The sequence below is a fragment of the Eschscholzia californica genome, unplaced genomic scaffold, assembly GCF_041429995.1.
Source record: "Eschscholzia californica isolate CP2 unplaced genomic scaffold, dmEscCali1.0.p SCAF_4, whole genome shotgun sequence".
Taxonomy (NCBI): Eukaryota; Viridiplantae; Streptophyta; class Magnoliopsida; order Ranunculales; family Papaveraceae; genus Eschscholzia; species Eschscholzia californica.
The window spans coordinates 38,982,197-38,999,353 of record NW_028238461.1 but is presented as its reverse complement, the minus strand read 5'-3'; the positions used below and the strand labels follow the sequence as shown (position 1 = coordinate 38,999,353).

Genomic DNA, 17,157 nt, shown 5'->3' with positions numbered 1-17,157 from the left:
AATGACGAATAATTGATAAAAGCCCTAAATGACCGAAATGACCGAATTCTTGTTTCAAAATACAAATAAGCTTTCTCTATCTCTGTTTCTCTCTATCATCTCTCTTTCTCCTCAAATCATCTGTTTGGTCTCTTTCCATCATCGCTCTCTTTCTGTATCTCTATCTTCCCATCTTCTCTCTCTTTCCCTTCAATATCAACAACACTAACAACGAAGAGGAAGAAAAAGAGCTGCGTCAAGAAGACGAAGAAAAGAATTACTGATCAAGAAATCAAAGCTGTTTTCATCTAATTTCCATACCCAAGGTAGGTGATTTAGTTAATATTTTCTTTCAATTCCTCTCTTAATCAAATTAGGCACAGATCAGTGATTTAGTAAAACCCTAGATTAGTTTTTTGGGTTTGTTTCTCTTTAATCGACCTTAATACCTAAATTTTCTTTCAATTCCCATCATCTCACCATTTTCCTGATTTCTATTTTCTTCTCATATTTGCGTGAAGTATCTCATGTTAACCTAAGGAGCAGGTTGAAATCCGTAACTTGCATATATACATAATGTATGTTAACCTTATCTTCTTCAAGGAAGAAGATCATTGTTTGAAATTTCCTCTACTGGTGAACACAGGTATAGAAAGAAAAAAACTAGATTAAAATGTGGTTATTTTGACAGGTCAAGCTACTTTCGAACATATTCATGTAAGGTGTCAGTTGAGTTCCTTTACTTTTGAAAGACTCCACCTTGGGAAATATGTGTTAGTTTCTATATATGGAGATATTGTGGTTTTAGGGTATGTTGAGATTTACTCATGTATTGTTGTTTAGAGTTGAGTAGTCCTTGTTCTTACCTGATGAGATTCTCTCCTCTTTGATTTGCAAGTCGATATCTTGTTCCTTAGCATAATTGTGGTATTACTGGTGATAGTTAGAACTATCTGATATGTGCTATGGATGCAGAAAATCTTCGGGTATCAACACAACTCTAGCTGTGAATGGTTTGACACCAAGACTGGATCACCAAGATTCTATAGTTTGCCTCAATCTCCTCAAACTAATAAAGGTTGGTGACTTTGATGTTTTGGTGCCATCATGTTGTATATGGTATTCCTACTTGATAGAGCCCCTTCGGTCACATAAGTCAACCGGCTAAGGAAGGTCTCCAAGCATGGTCGAGTTGACATGGTCAGTTAGTCATCTGTTTAAATTCACTGATGCCTATTGTCATTACTTTATCGAAGAACCAAACAGGTGAAGATAGGACTTTTATTACAATTGATAGTATGTTAACTGGTCATCATTCCCTCATATATTCCTTTTGTAACAGGTAACTTTACTGCATTGCTATTATGGCCGACGTCGCCTCCTAGGTAAGGATTTAGACGCTAGCTATCAATACGGAGTTTGGTTGAAGCAGATGCCAACAATTCCAGAAAGAAAGAGTTATTTGATGCATCATCTGAAGCTGGTGAAAAGATTTATAAGATGGGCGACTCTGCTGAATCTCAAGAGTACAAACCTTGATGTCTATATTTGAAAAAGGTAATAAAGAGATAATCTGAGTTGTAACAACACGGAGTTATGAGATTAATTGTCACCATTGTTCTAATTTTTCAGGCTGGTTTGTTTCCCGACATCTTAGAATATAAATTGATGCAACATTTTGACAAAGGCGACCATGTGAGTATTTCTATGGAATTTTTGGTTTTAGCTTCAAACAAATCCATTCTTTCGTTCTTTTTTATTTGCTTGCACTGTTCCAGTTCTTGACAACCAAAGTTCAAAACCCAATCAAACACATAATAAGAAGTATCTCATGTTAACCTAAGGAGCAGCTTGAAATCCGTAACTTGCATATATACATATTATAGACATTGTTTGAAATTACCTGTAATGGTTAAGACATGTATAGAAAGAACATATTCATATGAGGTGTCAGTTGATTTCTTTGTAATAGTCATCTTACTTGTCAATAACAGAAGTTTCTTTTACTTTTGAAAGACTCCACCTTGGGAAATATGTGTTAGTTTCTATATATGGAGATATCGTGGTTTTAGGGTGTGGTTTTAGGGTGTTTGGATTTACTCATGTATTGCTGTTTAGAGTCGAGTAGTCCTTGTTCTTACCTGATGAGATTCTCTCCTCTTTGATTTGCAAGTCGATATTTTGTTCCTTAACATAATTGTGGTATTACTAGTGATAGTTAGAACTAGCTGATATGTGCTATGGATGCAGAAATCATCTGGTATCAACACAACCCTAGCTGTGAATGGTTTGACACCAAGACTGGATCATCAAGATTCTATAGTTCGCCTCAATCTCCTCAAACTAATAAAGGTTGGTGACTTTGATGTAGTGATGGCATCATGTTGTATTTTGACGCTATATTTATTACGAGAAAACGCAAAATTATATTAAAGTGGTCGAAAGGCAAAGAATGAAGAAAGAAAAACTAAATCAATTTCGCACTCTCTAGAAAGAATAGCGTAAGTCCCCACATTAGGAAAGCATCCCAATTGTATATGGCATTCCTACTTGATAGAGCCCCTTCGGTCACATAAGTCAACCGGCTAAGCAAGGCCTCCAAGCATGGTCGAGTTGACATGGTCAGTGCACATAGTCATCCGTTTACTTTCACTGATGGCCAGTATAATCTTTTATAGCATGGTTTATGTGGTTCTGAGCAGGTGAAAAGATTGTCTCTCCTGGAGTTAGAAAGGTTTGACGCCTCTTGCCATTACTCTATCGGAGAACCAAACAGGTGAAGGTAGGACTTTTATTACAATTGATAGTATGTTAACTGGCCATCATTCCCCTCATATATTCCTTTTATAAGGAGTAACTTTACTGCATTGCTAAGATGGGAGACATCACCTCCTAGGTAAGGATTTAGACGCTACCTATCAATATAAAGTTTGGTTGAAGCAGATGCCAACAATTCCAGAAAGAAAGAGCTATTTGATGCATCATCTGAAGCTGGTGAAAAGATTTATAAGATGGGCGACTTTGCTAAATTTCAAGAGTACAAAGCTTGATATCTATATTTGAAAAAGGTAATAAAGAGATAATCTAAGTTGTAACAATACAGAGTTATGAGATTAATTATCACCATTGTTCTAATTTTTCAGGCTGGATTGTTTCCCGGCGTTTTAGGACGTAAAGTGATGCAACATTTTGACAAAGGCGACCATGTGAGTATTTCTATGGAATTTTTGGTTTTAGCTTCAAACAGATGCAATTCTTTCATTCTTTTTTATTTGCTTGCACTGTTCCAGTTCTTGACAACCAAAGTTCAAAACCCAATCAAACACATAATAAGAACTCAACATTTATATTACATTAACTGATCAAGACTAGAAGATATATACGTACAGCACCAGTATATACGAAAAACACCACTTAAGTATTTCTCCATAAATGCTCAAAATTCAAAACCTCACCCAAAAAATAATGAACATCTTTCAGATTTCAATATACGTGCTATTACAGAAAATTCCAGGAAAGGGTTTATCATAACATCTTCAGTATTTTCTGTTTAATAGAAGATAACGTATATATGCAAGTTATAGTCAAATTAAGAGTCCTTCAGATTTCAAGCTGCCCTTTAGGGGAACATGAGATATACTTCACACAAATATGAGAAGAAAATAAAAGAGAGAAAATAGTGAGATGGCTGTTACGTGATAATTTTAAAAAATGACTTCATAATTTTAAATGTTTACAGTATTACTCAGCAACAAGTATAGTATTAAATGAAATGTTGTATGAATTGTTAAGTACACTTTTTTACAATGGAATCTCTAGGTTCCACAATTCCCATTGCTGGGTTTCATTTTGTCGCATATTTTGTTGTTTTTACTAGTTGTTTGCCCTAAACTAAATTTCCCAGCATTAGACTGCGTACTTAGTTTTAACACGATTTGTGTCGTAATTTTGTTTCCTAGGGTGTTAAGAATGCAATGTAGAAAGAGTTCGTTAAGATGTTTATCAAGCAGATTGAGGATTTGTCTGATGATGGCTTTGAAGGGTCAATAGGAGAGCGTCAGATTTTGTTTTCTATGGAGAAATTGCAATATCAGGTACTCACAGGAATTGCTATGAAGTTATAACAGTAGTATGTTTTTATTCAGATTATCTCTTGATCTATGTATTATATGTAACGACCATTGTTCGTTACAATTGTATCAGCCACGAGCTTTGTAATGACCTTAGATTAGCCATTACAAATAACCATTTAATGGCTGTTACAAAAATTTCGTGTTTTATTGGTGACGACGAAAAAGATCATCTGGTGTTCATGATCAAGAAAGAAGAAACATCTCGTATCGTTGGAAAAGGAAGCTCTAATGACCATTTTGTGTTGCTTGTAATCATAGGCTTGGTTTCGTGGAATCTTTATCTCCCGGAAATACTCGTCCTGGTCTAATGCAAAGGTATCTTCACCTTTTTTTTTATGCTTATCCGTTTATTATATTGAAATGATCCGTAGAAGACCTTAAGACGATATCGCTGGGGGTTTCTGGTTTTTTGTTTTCTCTCACGGAACAAAGTTAGGGTTCCAATTTCCTTATTATATTTCGTCTCCTCTACTAATACTTTTTCAAACATTAAAATAGGGATCAACTTCCCTAGTTCAATAGTCTGTATTCCACTTTCTCAGAGGACTGACATTGATATTAGGTTCCCAAAACCAGCTTCATTTGGCACATCCATGTCAGGATCATTGATGGCCGATTCTTGCACAGATCCTGTTACTAATCAATATTCTTGTTTTCATGTTTATTATCTGTCTTCGCTTTTCTCGCTATTTTGCAGTCTGTCTTGAGTCTTGATCTTTGGGAACACTTTTATTAGTTCACTCCAAATTTTATAGAAAGGCCTTTAATCAACTAAGGGTATATTTGCTGCAAATTGTCTTTTTGGGAGCTCTTCCAGTCCATAGCAAATTTGGTAGAAAAAGAGGGGATTAATGAAGGATACATCTGTCTGAATCACCCCTAGCACCCCTAAGTAGTCTCTTTTATTCAATCTTCTGCATTTGAATATTCAATTGATAAGTTTTTGTGGTCAATTAAGGGTGCATATACGTAAAGAAGTTGGATGATAGTTGCTTCTTATTCAATCGCCTGCATATAAAGAAACATGGTAACTCTTTGAAAAAATTCATATCATTATCAATTAAGGGTACATCTCCTTAGAGAGTTGAATCATCACTCACTCCTTAATTAGTTCCTCTAATTCAATCTTATACACATACTGTGATCAATTACAGACATATCTTCCCATTGAAGGTGGATTATGCCTTGCTCCGTATGTAGTCCCCCTAATTCAATCCTCTGCATTTGAATATATTTTCTGAAAATTTTGCTTTTGGGAGTTGTTCTTAGTCCATTGCAAATATGATGCCAAAAGGTTTTGATCAACTAATGGTACATCTGCACGGATTATTCCTTGCTCTCTAAATAGTCCCTCTTATTCAATCTTCTGCATTATAATATATATTTCCTACAATTTGGGGAGCTCTTTGTAGTCCGTCGAAAATTCAATCGAAAGGGATTATGGTCAATTAAGGGTACTTATGCTTGAAGACGTTGGATGATGACTTGCTTCTAAATTAGTCCCTCTAATTCAATCATCTGCATTTGAATAGTTATTGTAAATCCTCTTTTGGATTGTGATCAACCAAGGGCACATCACCCTAAAGAAGCTAGATCATCCTTCGCTCCTTAATTGGTTCCTATAATTCAATCGTCTGCATTTGAGTATAAACGGTAAATCCTTCTCTACGAGCTTTTCTATCGGGATAAATTGTGGGTGCATATGGTTGTAGAAGTTGGACAATCCCTCGCTCTCTTTGAGTAGCCCCCTTAATTCTATCTTCTAGATGTATCTAAACGTAGTGCAAATCCGTCTTTCAGAGCCCTTTTTCGTTCATTACCAATTTTATAAAATGGACTGTGATCAATTACAGACATATCTTCCCATTGAAGGTGGATTATGCCTTGCTCCGTATGTAGTCCCTCAAATTAAATCCTCTACATTTGAATATATTTCTTGAAAATTTTGCTTTTGGGAGCGGTTCTTAGTCCATTGCAAATATGATAGCAAAAGGTTTTGATCAATTAATAGTACATCTGCCCGAATTATTCCTTGCTCTTTAAATAGTCCCTCTTATTCAATCTTCTGCATTATAATATATATTACCTACAATTTGGGGAGCTCTTTCTAGTCCATCGAAAATTCAATCGAAAGGGATTATGGTCAATTAAGGGTACATATGCTTGAAGACGTTGGATGATCACTCGCTTCTAAATTAGTCCCTCTAATTCAATCTTCTGCATTTGAATGGTTATTGTAATTTCTCTTTTGGATTGTGATCAACCAAGGGCACATCACCCTAAAGAAGCTAGATCATCCTTCGCTCCTTAATTGGTTCCTATAATTCAATCGTTTGCATTTGAGTATAAACGGTAAATCCTTCTCTACGAGCTCTTCTATCGTGATAAATTGTGGGTGCATATGGTTGTAGAAGTTGGACAATCCCTCGTTCTCTTCGAGTTGCCCCCTTAATTCTATCTTCTAGATGTATCTAAACTTGGTGCAAATCCTTCTTTCAGAGCCCATTTTCGTTCATTACCAATTTTATAAAATGGACTGTGATCAATTACAGATATATCTTCCCATTGAACGTGGATTATGCCTTGCTCCGAATATAGTCCCCCTAATTCAATCCTCTGCATTTGAATATATTTTTTGAAAATTTTGCTTTTGGGAGCTGTTCTTAGTCCATTGCAAATATGATAGCAAAAGGTTTTGATCAACTAATGGTACATCTGCCCGGATTATTCCTTGCTCTCTAAATAGTCCCTCTTATTCAATCTTCTGCATTATAATATATATTACCTACAATTTGGGGAGCTCTTTCTAGTCCATCGAAAATTCAATCGAAAGGGATTATGGTCAATTAAGGGTACATATGCTTGAAGACGTTGGATGATCACTCGCTTCTAAATTAGTCCCTCTAATTCAATCATCTGCATTTGAATAGTTATTGTAAATCCTCTTTTGGATTGTGATCAATCAAAGGCACATCACCCTAAAGAAGCTAGATCATCCTTCGCTCCTTAATTGGTTCCTATAATTCAATCGTCTGCATTTGAGTATACGAGGTAAATCCTTCTCTAAGAGATCTTCTATCGTGATAAATTGTGGGTGCATATGGTTGTAGAAATTGGACAATCCCTCGCTCTCTTCGAGTAGCCCCCTTAATTCTATCTTCTAGATGTATCTAAACTTGGTGCAAATCCTTCTTTCAGAGCCCATTTTCGTTCATTACCAATTTTATAAAATGGAATGTGATCAATCACAGATATATCTTCCCATTGAAGGTGGATTATGCCTTGCTCCGAATGTAGTCCCCCTAATTCAATCCTTTGCATTTGAATATATTTTCTGAAAATTTTGTTTTTGGTAGTTGTTCTTAGTCCATTGCAAATATGATAGCAAAAGGTTTTGATCAACTAATGGTACATCTGCCCGGATTATTCCTCGCTCTCTAAATAGTCCCTCTTATTCAATCTTCTGCATTATAATATCTATTTCCTACAATTTTGGGAGCTCTTTCTAGTCCATCGAAAATTCAATCGAAAGGGATTATGACCAATTAAGGGTACATATGCTTGAAGACGTTGGGTGATCACTCGTTTCTAAATTCGTCCCTCTAATTCAATCATCTGCATTTGAATAGTTATTGTAAATCCTCTTTTGGATTGTGATCAACCAAGGGCACATCACCCTAAAGAAGCTAGATCATCCTTCGCTCCTTAATTGGTTCCTATAATTCAATCGTCTGCATTTGAGTATAAACGGTAAATCCTTCTCTACGAGCTCTTCTATCGTGATAAATTGTGGGTGCATATGGTTGTAGAAGTTGGATAATCCCTCGCTCTCTTCGAGTAACCCCCTTAATTCTATCTTCTAGATGTATCTAAACTTGGTGCAAATCCTTCTTTCAGAGCCCATTTTCGTTCATTACCAATTTTATAAAAGGGACTGTGATCAATTACAGATATATCTTCCCATTGAAGGTGAATTATGCTTTGCTCCGAATGTAGTTCCCCTAATTCAATCCTCTGCATTTGAATATATTTTTTGAAAATTTTGCTTTTGGGAGCTGTTCTTAGTCCATTGCAAATATGATAGCAAAAGGTTTTGATCAACTAATGGTACATCTGCCCGGATTATTCCTTGCTCTCTAAATAGTCCCTCTTATTCAATCTTCTGCATTGGAATATATATTTCCTACAATTTGGGGAGCTCTTTCTAGTCCATCGAAAATTCAATCGAAAGGGATTATGGTCAATTAAGGGTACATATGCTTGAAGACGTTGGATGATCACTCGCTTCTAAATTAGTCCCTCTAATTCAATCATCTGCATTTGAATAGTTATTGTAAATCCTCTTTTGGTTTGTGATCAATCAAGGGCACATCACCCTAAAGAAGCTAGATCATCCTTCGCTCCTTAATTGGTTCCTATAATTCAATCGTCTGCATTTGAGTATAAACGGTAAATCCTTCTCTACGAGCTCTTCTATCGGGATAAATTGTGGGTGCATATGGTTGTACAAGTTGGACAATCCCTCTCACTTTTTGAGTACCCCCTTAATTTTATCTTCTAGATGTATCTAAACGTGGTGCAAATCATTCTTTCAGAGCCCATTTTCGTTCATTACCAATTTTATAAAATGGACTGTGATCAATTACAGATATATCTTCCCATTGAAGGTGAATTATGCCTTGCTCCGTATGTAGTCCCCCTAATTCAATCCTTTGCATTTGAATATATTCTGTGAAAATTTTGCTTTTGGGAGTTGTTCTTAGTCCATTGCAAATATGATAGCAAAAGGTTTTGATCAACTAATGGTACATCTGCCCGGATTATTCCGTGCTCTCTAAATAGTCCCTCTTATTCAATCTTCTGCATTATAGTATATATTTCCTACAATTTTGGGAGCTCTTTCTAGTCCATCGAAAATTCAATCGAAAGGGATTATGGTCAATTATGGGTACATATGCTTGAAGACGTTGGGTGATCACTCGCTGTTAAATTAGTCCCTCTAATTCAATTGTCTGCATTTGACTAGTTATTGTAAATCCTCTTTTGGATTGTGATCAACCGAGGGCACATCACCCTAAAGAAGCTAGATCATCCTTCGCTCCTTAATTGGTTCCTATAATTCAATCGTCTGCATTTGAGTATAAACGGTAAATCCTTCTCTACGAGCTCTTCTATCGGGATAAATTGTGGGTGCATATGGTTGTACAAGTTGGACAATCCCTCGCACTTTTTGAGTAACCCCCTTAATTTTATCTTCTAGATGTATCTAAACTTGGTGCAAATCTTTCTTGCAGAGCCCATTTTCGTTCATTACCAATTTTATAAAATGGACTGTGATCAATTACAGATATATCTTCCCATTGAACGTGGATTATGCCTTGCTCCGTATGTAGTCCCCCTAATTCAATCCTCTGCATTTGAATATATTTTTTGAAAATTTTGCTTTTGGGAGCTGTTCTTAGTCCATTGCAAATATGATAGCAAAAGGTTTTGATCAACTAATGGTACATCTGCCCGGATTATTCCTTGCTCTCTAAATAGTCCCTCTTATTCAATCTTTTGCATTGTAATATATATTTCCTACAATTTGGGGAGCTCTTTCTAGTCCATCGAAAATTCAATCGAAAGGGATTATGGTCAATTAAGGGTACATATGCTTGAAGACGTTGGATGATCACTCGCTTTTAAATTAGTCCCTCTAATTCAATCATCTGCATTTAAATAGTTATTGTAAATCCTCTTTTGGATTGTGATCAATCAAGGGCACATCACCCTAAAGAAGCTAGATCAACCTTCGCTCCTTAATTGGTTCCTATAATTCAATCGTCTACATTTGAGTATAAACGGTAAATCCTTCTCTACGAGCTCTTCTATCGAGATAAATTGTGGGTGCATATGGTTGTACAAGTTGGACAGTCCCTCGCTCTCTTCGAGTTGCCCCCTTAATTCTATCTTCTAGATGTATCTAAACGTGGTGCAAATCATTCTTTCAGAGCCCATTTTCGTTCATTACCAATTTTATAAAATGGACTGTGATCAATTACAGATATATCTTCCCATTGAAGGTGAATTATGCCTTGCTCCGTTTGTAGTCCCCCTAATTCAATCCTTTGCATTTGAATATATTCTGTGAAAATTTTGCTTTTGGGAGTTGTTCTTAGTCCATTGCAAATATGATAGCAAAAGGTTTTGATCAACTAATGGTACATCTGCCCGGATTATTCCGTGCTCTCTAAATAGTCCCTCTTATTCAATCTTCTGCATTATAATATATATTTCTTACAATTTTGGGAGCTCTTTCTAGTCCATCGAAAATTCAATCGAAAGGGATTATGGTCAAATAAAGGTACATATGCTTGAAGACGTTGGGTGATCACTCGCTTTTAAATTAGTCCCTCTAATTCAATCGTCTGCATTTGAATAGTTATTGTAAATCCTCTTTTGGATTGTGATCAACCGAGGGCACATCACCCTAAAGAAGCTAGATCATCCTTTGCTCCTTAATTGGTTCCTATAATTCAATCGTCTGCATTTGAGTATAAACGGTAAATCCTTCTCTACGAGCTCTTCTATCGGGATAAATTGTGGGTGCATATGGTTGTACAAGTTGGACAATCCCTCGCACTTTTTGAGTAACCCCCTTAATTTTATCTTCTAGATGTATCTAAACGTGGTGCAAATCTTTCTTTCAGAGCCCATTTTCGTTCATTACCAATTTTATAAAATGGACTGTGATCAATTACAGATATATCTTCCCATTGAACGTGGATTATGCCTTGCTCCGTATGTAGTCCCCCTAATTCAATCCTCTGCATTTGAATATATATTTTGAAAGTTTTGCTTTTGGGAGCGGTCATTAGTCCATTGCAAATATGATAGCAAAGGGTTTTGATCAATTAATGGTACATCTGCCCGGATTATTCCTTGCTCTCTAAATAGTCCCTCTTATTCAATCCTCTGCATTATAATATATATTTCCTACAATTTGGGGAGCTCTTTCTAGTCCATCGAAAATTCAATCGAAAGGGATTATGGTCAATTAAGGGTACATATGCTTGAAGACGTTGGATGATCACTCGCTTCTAAATTAGTCCCTCTAATTCAATCATCTGCATTTGAATAGTTATTGTAAATCCTCTTTTGGATTGTGATCAATGAAGGGCACATCACCCTAAAGAAGCTAGATCATCCTTCGCTCCTTAATTGGTTCCTATAATTCAATCGTCTGCATTTGAGTATAAACGGTAAATCCTTCTCTACGAGCTCTTCTATCGTGATAAATTGTGGGTGCATATAGCTGTAGAAGTTGGACAATCCCTCGCTCTCTTTGAGTAGCCCCCTTAATTCTATGTTCTAGATGTATCTAAACTTGGTGAAAATCCTTCTTTCAGAGCCATTTTCGTTCATTACCAATTTTATAAAATGGACTGTGATCAATTACAGATATATCTTCCCATTGTAGGTGGATTTGCCCTTGCTCCGTATGTAATCCCCCTAATTCAATCCTGTGCATTTGAATATATTTTTTGAAAATTTTGCTTTTGGGATTTGTTCTTAGTCCATTGCAAATATGATAGCAAAAGGTTTTGATCAACTAATGGTACATCTGCCCGGATTATTCCTTGCTCTCTAAATAGTCCCTCTTATTCAATCTTCTGCATTATAATATATATTTCCTACAATTTGTCGAGCTCTTTTTAGTCCATCGAAAATTCAATCGAAAGGGATTATGGTCAATTAAGGGTACATATGCTTGAAGACGTTGGATGATCACTCGCTTCTTAATTAGTCCCTCTAATTCAATCATCTGCATTTGAATAGTTATTGTCAATCCTCTTTTGAATTGTGATCAATCAAGGGCACATCACCCTAAAGAAGCTAGATCATCCTTCGCTCTTTAATTGGTTCCTATAATTCAATCGTCTGCATTTGAGTATAAACGGTAAATCCTTCTCTACGAGCTCTTCTATCGGGATAAATTGTGGGTGCATATGGTTGTACAAGTTGGACAATCCCTCGCACTTTTTGAGTAACCCCCTTAATTTTATCTTCTAGATGTATCTAAACGTGGTGCAAATCTTTCTTTCAGAGCCCATTTTCGTTCATTACCAATTTTATAAAATGGACTGTGATCAATTACAGACATATCTTCCCATTGAAGGTGGATTATGCCTTGCTCCGTATGTAGTCCCCCTAATTCAATCCTCTGCATTTGAATATATTTTCTGAAAATTTTGCTTTTGGGAGTTGTTCTTAGTCCATTGCAAATATGATGCCAAAAGGTTTTGATCAACTAATGGTACATCTGCCCGGATTATTCCGTGCTCTCTAAATAGTCCCTCTTATTCAATCTTCTGCATTATAGTATATATTTCCTACAATTTTGGGAGCTCTTTCTAGTCCATCGAAAATTCAATCGAAAGGGATTATGGTCAATTATGGGTACATATGCTTGAAGACGTTGGGTGATCACTCGCTGTTAAATTAGTCCCTCTAATTCAATTGTCTGCATTTGACTAGTTATTGTAAATCCTCTTTTGGATTGTGATCAATGAAGGGCACATCACCCTAAAGAAGCTAGATCATCCTTCGCTCCTTAATTGGTTCCTATAATTCAATCGTCTGCATTTGAGTATAAACGGTAAATCCTTCTCTACGAGCTCTTCTATCGTGATAAATTGTGGGTGCATATAGCTGTAGAAGTTGGACAATCCCTCGCTCTCTTTGAGTAGCCCCCTTAATTCTATGTTCTAGATGTATCTAAACTTGGTGAAAATCCTTCTTTCAGAGCCATTTTCGTTCATTACCAATTTTATAAAATGGACTGTGATCAATTACAGATATATCTTCCCATTGTAGGTGGATTTGCCCTTGCTCCGTATGTAATCCCCCTAATTCAATCCTGTGCATTTGAATATATTTTTTGAAAATTTTGCTTTTGGGATTTGTTCTTAGTCCATTGCAAATATGATAGCAAAAGGTTTTGATCAACTAATGGTACATCTGCCCGGATTATTCCTTGCTCTCTAAATAGTCCCTCTTATTCAATCTTCTGCATTATAATATATATTTCCTACAATTTGTCGAGCTCTTTTTAGTCCATCGAAAATTCAATCGAAAGGGATTATGGTCAATTAAGGGTACATATGCTTGAAGACGTTGGATGATCACTCGCTTCTTAATTAGTCCCTCTAATTCAATCATCTGCATTTGAATAGTTATTGTCAATCCTCTTTTGAATTGTGATCAATCAAGGGCACATCACCCTAAAGAAGCTAGATCATCCTTCGCTCCTTAATTGGTTCCTATAATTCAATCTTCTGCATTTAAATATAAACGGTAAATCCTTCTCTACGAGCTATTCTGTTGTGATAAATTGTGAGTTTATGTCTGTAAAAGTTGGACGATCCCTCCCTTTTTAATTAGTATTTTTAATTCTATCATCTAGATGTATATATACTTATTGCAAGTCCCTATTTCAGAGCCCATCTTAGTTCATCACAGATTTTATAAAATGAAATGTGATCAATTACAGATATATTTTCTCATTGAAGGTGGATTATGCCTTGCTCTGTATGTAGTCCCCTTAATTCACTCCTTTGCATTTGAATATATTTGCTGAAAACTATGCTATTTGGAACTTTTCCCAGTGCATTGCAAATGCGATAGCAAAAGGTTGTGATTAATTAATGGTACATCTGCCCGGATCATCCCTTGTTTCCTTAATAGTCCCTCTTATTCAATCTTCTGCATTTGGATATATTTCCTACAATTTGGGAGATCTCTATAGTCCATCAAAATTTTAATCGAATGGGATTATAGTCCGTTAAGGGTACATATACTTGAAGATGTTGGATGATCACTCGCTTCTTAATTAGCCTTTAATTCAGTCATCTGTATTTGGATAGTTATTGTAAATCCTCTTTTGGATTGTGATCAATCAAGGGTACATCACCCTCTAGAAAGCTATATCATCTTTCGTTCTTTGATTAGTCTTTATAATTCAATCTTCTGCATTTGAATATAAATGGTAAATACTTCTTCACGAGTTCTTTTGTTGTGACAAATTGTGGGTTTATATGCCTCTAGATGTTGGAGGATCCCTTGCTCTTTAATTAGTCTTTTTATGTATATCTTCTACGTGTATATATACTTACTCCAAATCATTCTTTCAGAGCCCATCTTAGTTCACTACAAATTTATAACATGGACTGTGATCAATTACATATATATCTTCTCGTTGAAGGTGGGATATGCCTTGCTCCGTATGTAGTCCCCCTAATTCAATTCTTTGCATTTTAATATATTTGCTAAAAGTTATGTTTATTGGAGTTGTTCCTAGTCCATTGCAAATCTGATATCAAAAGGTTGTGATCAATTAGTGTCACATCTGCCGGAATCATCCCTTGTTCTCTCAATAGTCCATCTTATTCAATCTTTTGCATTTGAATATATTTCTTGGAATGTGGGGAGCTCTTTCTAGTCCATCGAAAATTCAATGGAAAGGGATTATGGTCAATCAAGGGTACATCACCCTCTAGAAGCTAGATCATCCTTCGTTCTTTAATTAGTCAATCTAATTCAATCTTCTGCATTTGAATATAAACGGTAAATACTTCCCTACGAGCTCTTTTGTTGTGACAAATTGTGGGTTTATATGCCTATAGAAGTTGGATGATCCCTCGCTCTTTAATTAGTCCTTTTATGTCTATCTTCTACGTGTATATATACTTACTCCAAATCCTTCTTTCAAATCCCATCTTAGTTCACTACAAATTTTATAACATGGACTGTGATCAATTACATATATATCTTCTCGTCGAAGGTGGGATATGCCTTGCTTCGTATGTAGTTCACTTAATTCAATTCTCTGCATTTGAATATATTTGCTAAAAATTATGCTTTTTGTAGTTGTTCCCAGTCCATTGCAAATCTGATATTAAAAGGTTGTGACCAGTTAATGGCACATCTGCCCGGATCATCCCTTGTTTCTCTTAACAGTCCATCTTATTCAATCTTCTACATTGGAATATATTTTCTACAATTTTGGGAGCTCTTTAACCATCGAAAATTCAATTGAAAAAGGATTATGATCAGTTAAGGGTACATATGCTTGAAGACGTTGGATGATCACTCGCTTCTTAATTAGACCTGTAATTCAATCATTTGCATTTGAATAGTTATTTTAAATCCTCTTTTGGATTGTGATCAATCGAGGTACATTACCCTAAAGAAGTTATATCATCCTTCGCTCCTGAATTCGTCCCTATAATTCAATCTTTTGCGTTTAAATATAGAGGGTGAATCCTTCTATACGAGCTCTTCTGTTGTGATAAATTGTGGGTTTAGATGCATGCCGAGTTGGACGATCCCTTGCTCGTTAATTAGTCCCTTTAATTCTATCGTTTACATCTATATATAGTACTTAGTAAATCCTTCTTTCAGAGCTCTTCTTAGTTCATTACAAATTTTGTAAAAGGGACTGTGATCAATTACAAATATTTTCCCACTGAAGTTGGGTTATGCCTAGCTCCTTATGCAGGCCTTCTAATTCAATCTTCTGCATTTGAATATATTTGCTGAAAAAGATTGTGATCATCTAATGGTATATATGCCCAGATCATCCTTGCTCCCTTAATTAGTCTATCTTATTCAATTTTCTGCATTTTATTATATTTACTACAACTTGGGGATCTCTTTTCTAGTCCATCGAAAATTCAATGGAAAGGGATAGTGGTCAATTAAGGGTACATGTGTTCTTAGAAGTTGGACTCTCATTTGCTTCTTAATTAGTCTTTTTAGTGAATAATCTGCATTTGAATAATGATTGGAAATCCTCTTCTGAATTCTGATCAATTAAAGGTACATCCCCTAGAAAAGTTGGATCATCTTTCGCTCCTTAATTAGTCCTTCTGATTCAATCTTATGCAATTGAAAATATTTGCTGAAATTTTTCCTTTTGGGAGCTCTTCCTAGTCCATTGCAAATTTAATAGAAAAATATTGTGATCAATTAATGGTACATATATGTCTGGATTTTCCACTTGCTACCTTAATTAGTATATCTTATTCAATCTTCTGCATTTGAATATACTTACTACCATTTGGGGAGCTCTTTTTAGTCCATCGAGAATTCAATCGAAAAGGATTGTGGTCAATTTAAGGGTATATAAGGTTGGAGAAGTTGGATGTTCACTCGCTTCTAATTAGTTCCTCTAATTCAATTATCTGCATTTGAATAATTATTATAAATCCTCTTTTGGATTGTGATCAATTAAGGGTACGTACATCTCCTGAGAAGTTGGACCATCCTTCACTCCTTTATTAGTTTTCTAATTTAATGTTGTGCATTTAAATACATATTTTGAATCCTTTTTGGAAGCTTTTCGTCTTTCCATAATTTAAGGTTACATCCCTCGAGAAGCTGAACCATTAGTCAGCCCTTTGAGCATCTCCAATGGGACACTCAATTTAGGAAAGAGAATCTTCATTGACACTTGACAACTAGACTTTTAAAGTGTTTGTTAAAGGGTCCCATTGGAGATGATCTTAATTAGTCCCTTAAGGGTACAATGCTCTGATCATCCCGTGCTCTTTAATTAATCCCATTAATTCATAATTCCGAATTCGGAATTGTACTCAATGTTTTGCATGATAAATTGTTCAATCCTCAAAGCATTCCTTACGTAATTCGGAACTGGCTGGTGACCTAATTTTCAAGTATGTTGATGGCAATTGAAATTGATTAAACGCAGCCACCGGATCTGTGGGGGGTGAGTTCACTTTAACTTGTTTAGGTTTTAAGGTGCAAACCTTCTTTAATAAGAGGTCGATGCACTATGTTGGAAGCTGAAAGAACTATCATATTTTAAATTTGATCAGGAAATCTGATTGTAGCTTGAAAATATTTTAAATCGTCTTTTAAGCTTTCGGCCTGATTTTATTGTGTAAAAGTAGTCCCTCTAATTCAAAATATTTACAACAAAACAATTTTGGGTACACCTGGGTTCAGAAGCTGGATCATCCCTCTCCCCTTTAGTAGTCCC

The 17,157-nt window shown here is 35.7% G+C and overlaps 1 protein-coding gene across 5 annotated transcripts in view; it reads left to right on the top strand.

The window, feature by feature from the left end:
* The window catches only part of LOC147544573 (MAP3K epsilon protein kinase 1-like), a 29,325-nt gene continuing 12,168 nt past the window's right edge, over window positions 1–17,157 (top strand). For 4 of the 5 annotated variants that reach the window (XR_015239716.1, XR_015239718.1, XR_015239717.1 and 1 more), the window contains exons 1-10: window positions 1–305; window positions 955–1,057; window positions 1,322–1,536; window positions 1,612–1,674; window positions 2,230–2,331; window positions 2,682–2,761; window positions 2,923–3,047; window positions 3,123–3,185; window positions 3,939–4,073; window positions 4,371–4,427. Coding sequence is in view for 2 of the 5 variants with exons in the window: in XM_086673183.1 (XP_086529309.1) it covers window positions 3,975–4,073; window positions 4,371–4,427 (156 nt within the window). In the remaining 3 variants the exon portion in view is untranslated. The remainder of the gene's footprint in view (window positions 306–954; window positions 1,058–1,321; window positions 1,537–1,611; window positions 1,675–2,229; window positions 2,332–2,681; window positions 2,762–2,922; window positions 3,048–3,122; window positions 3,186–3,938; window positions 4,074–4,370; window positions 4,428–17,157) is intronic. The other variant, XM_086673184.1, reaches the window with a different exon arrangement.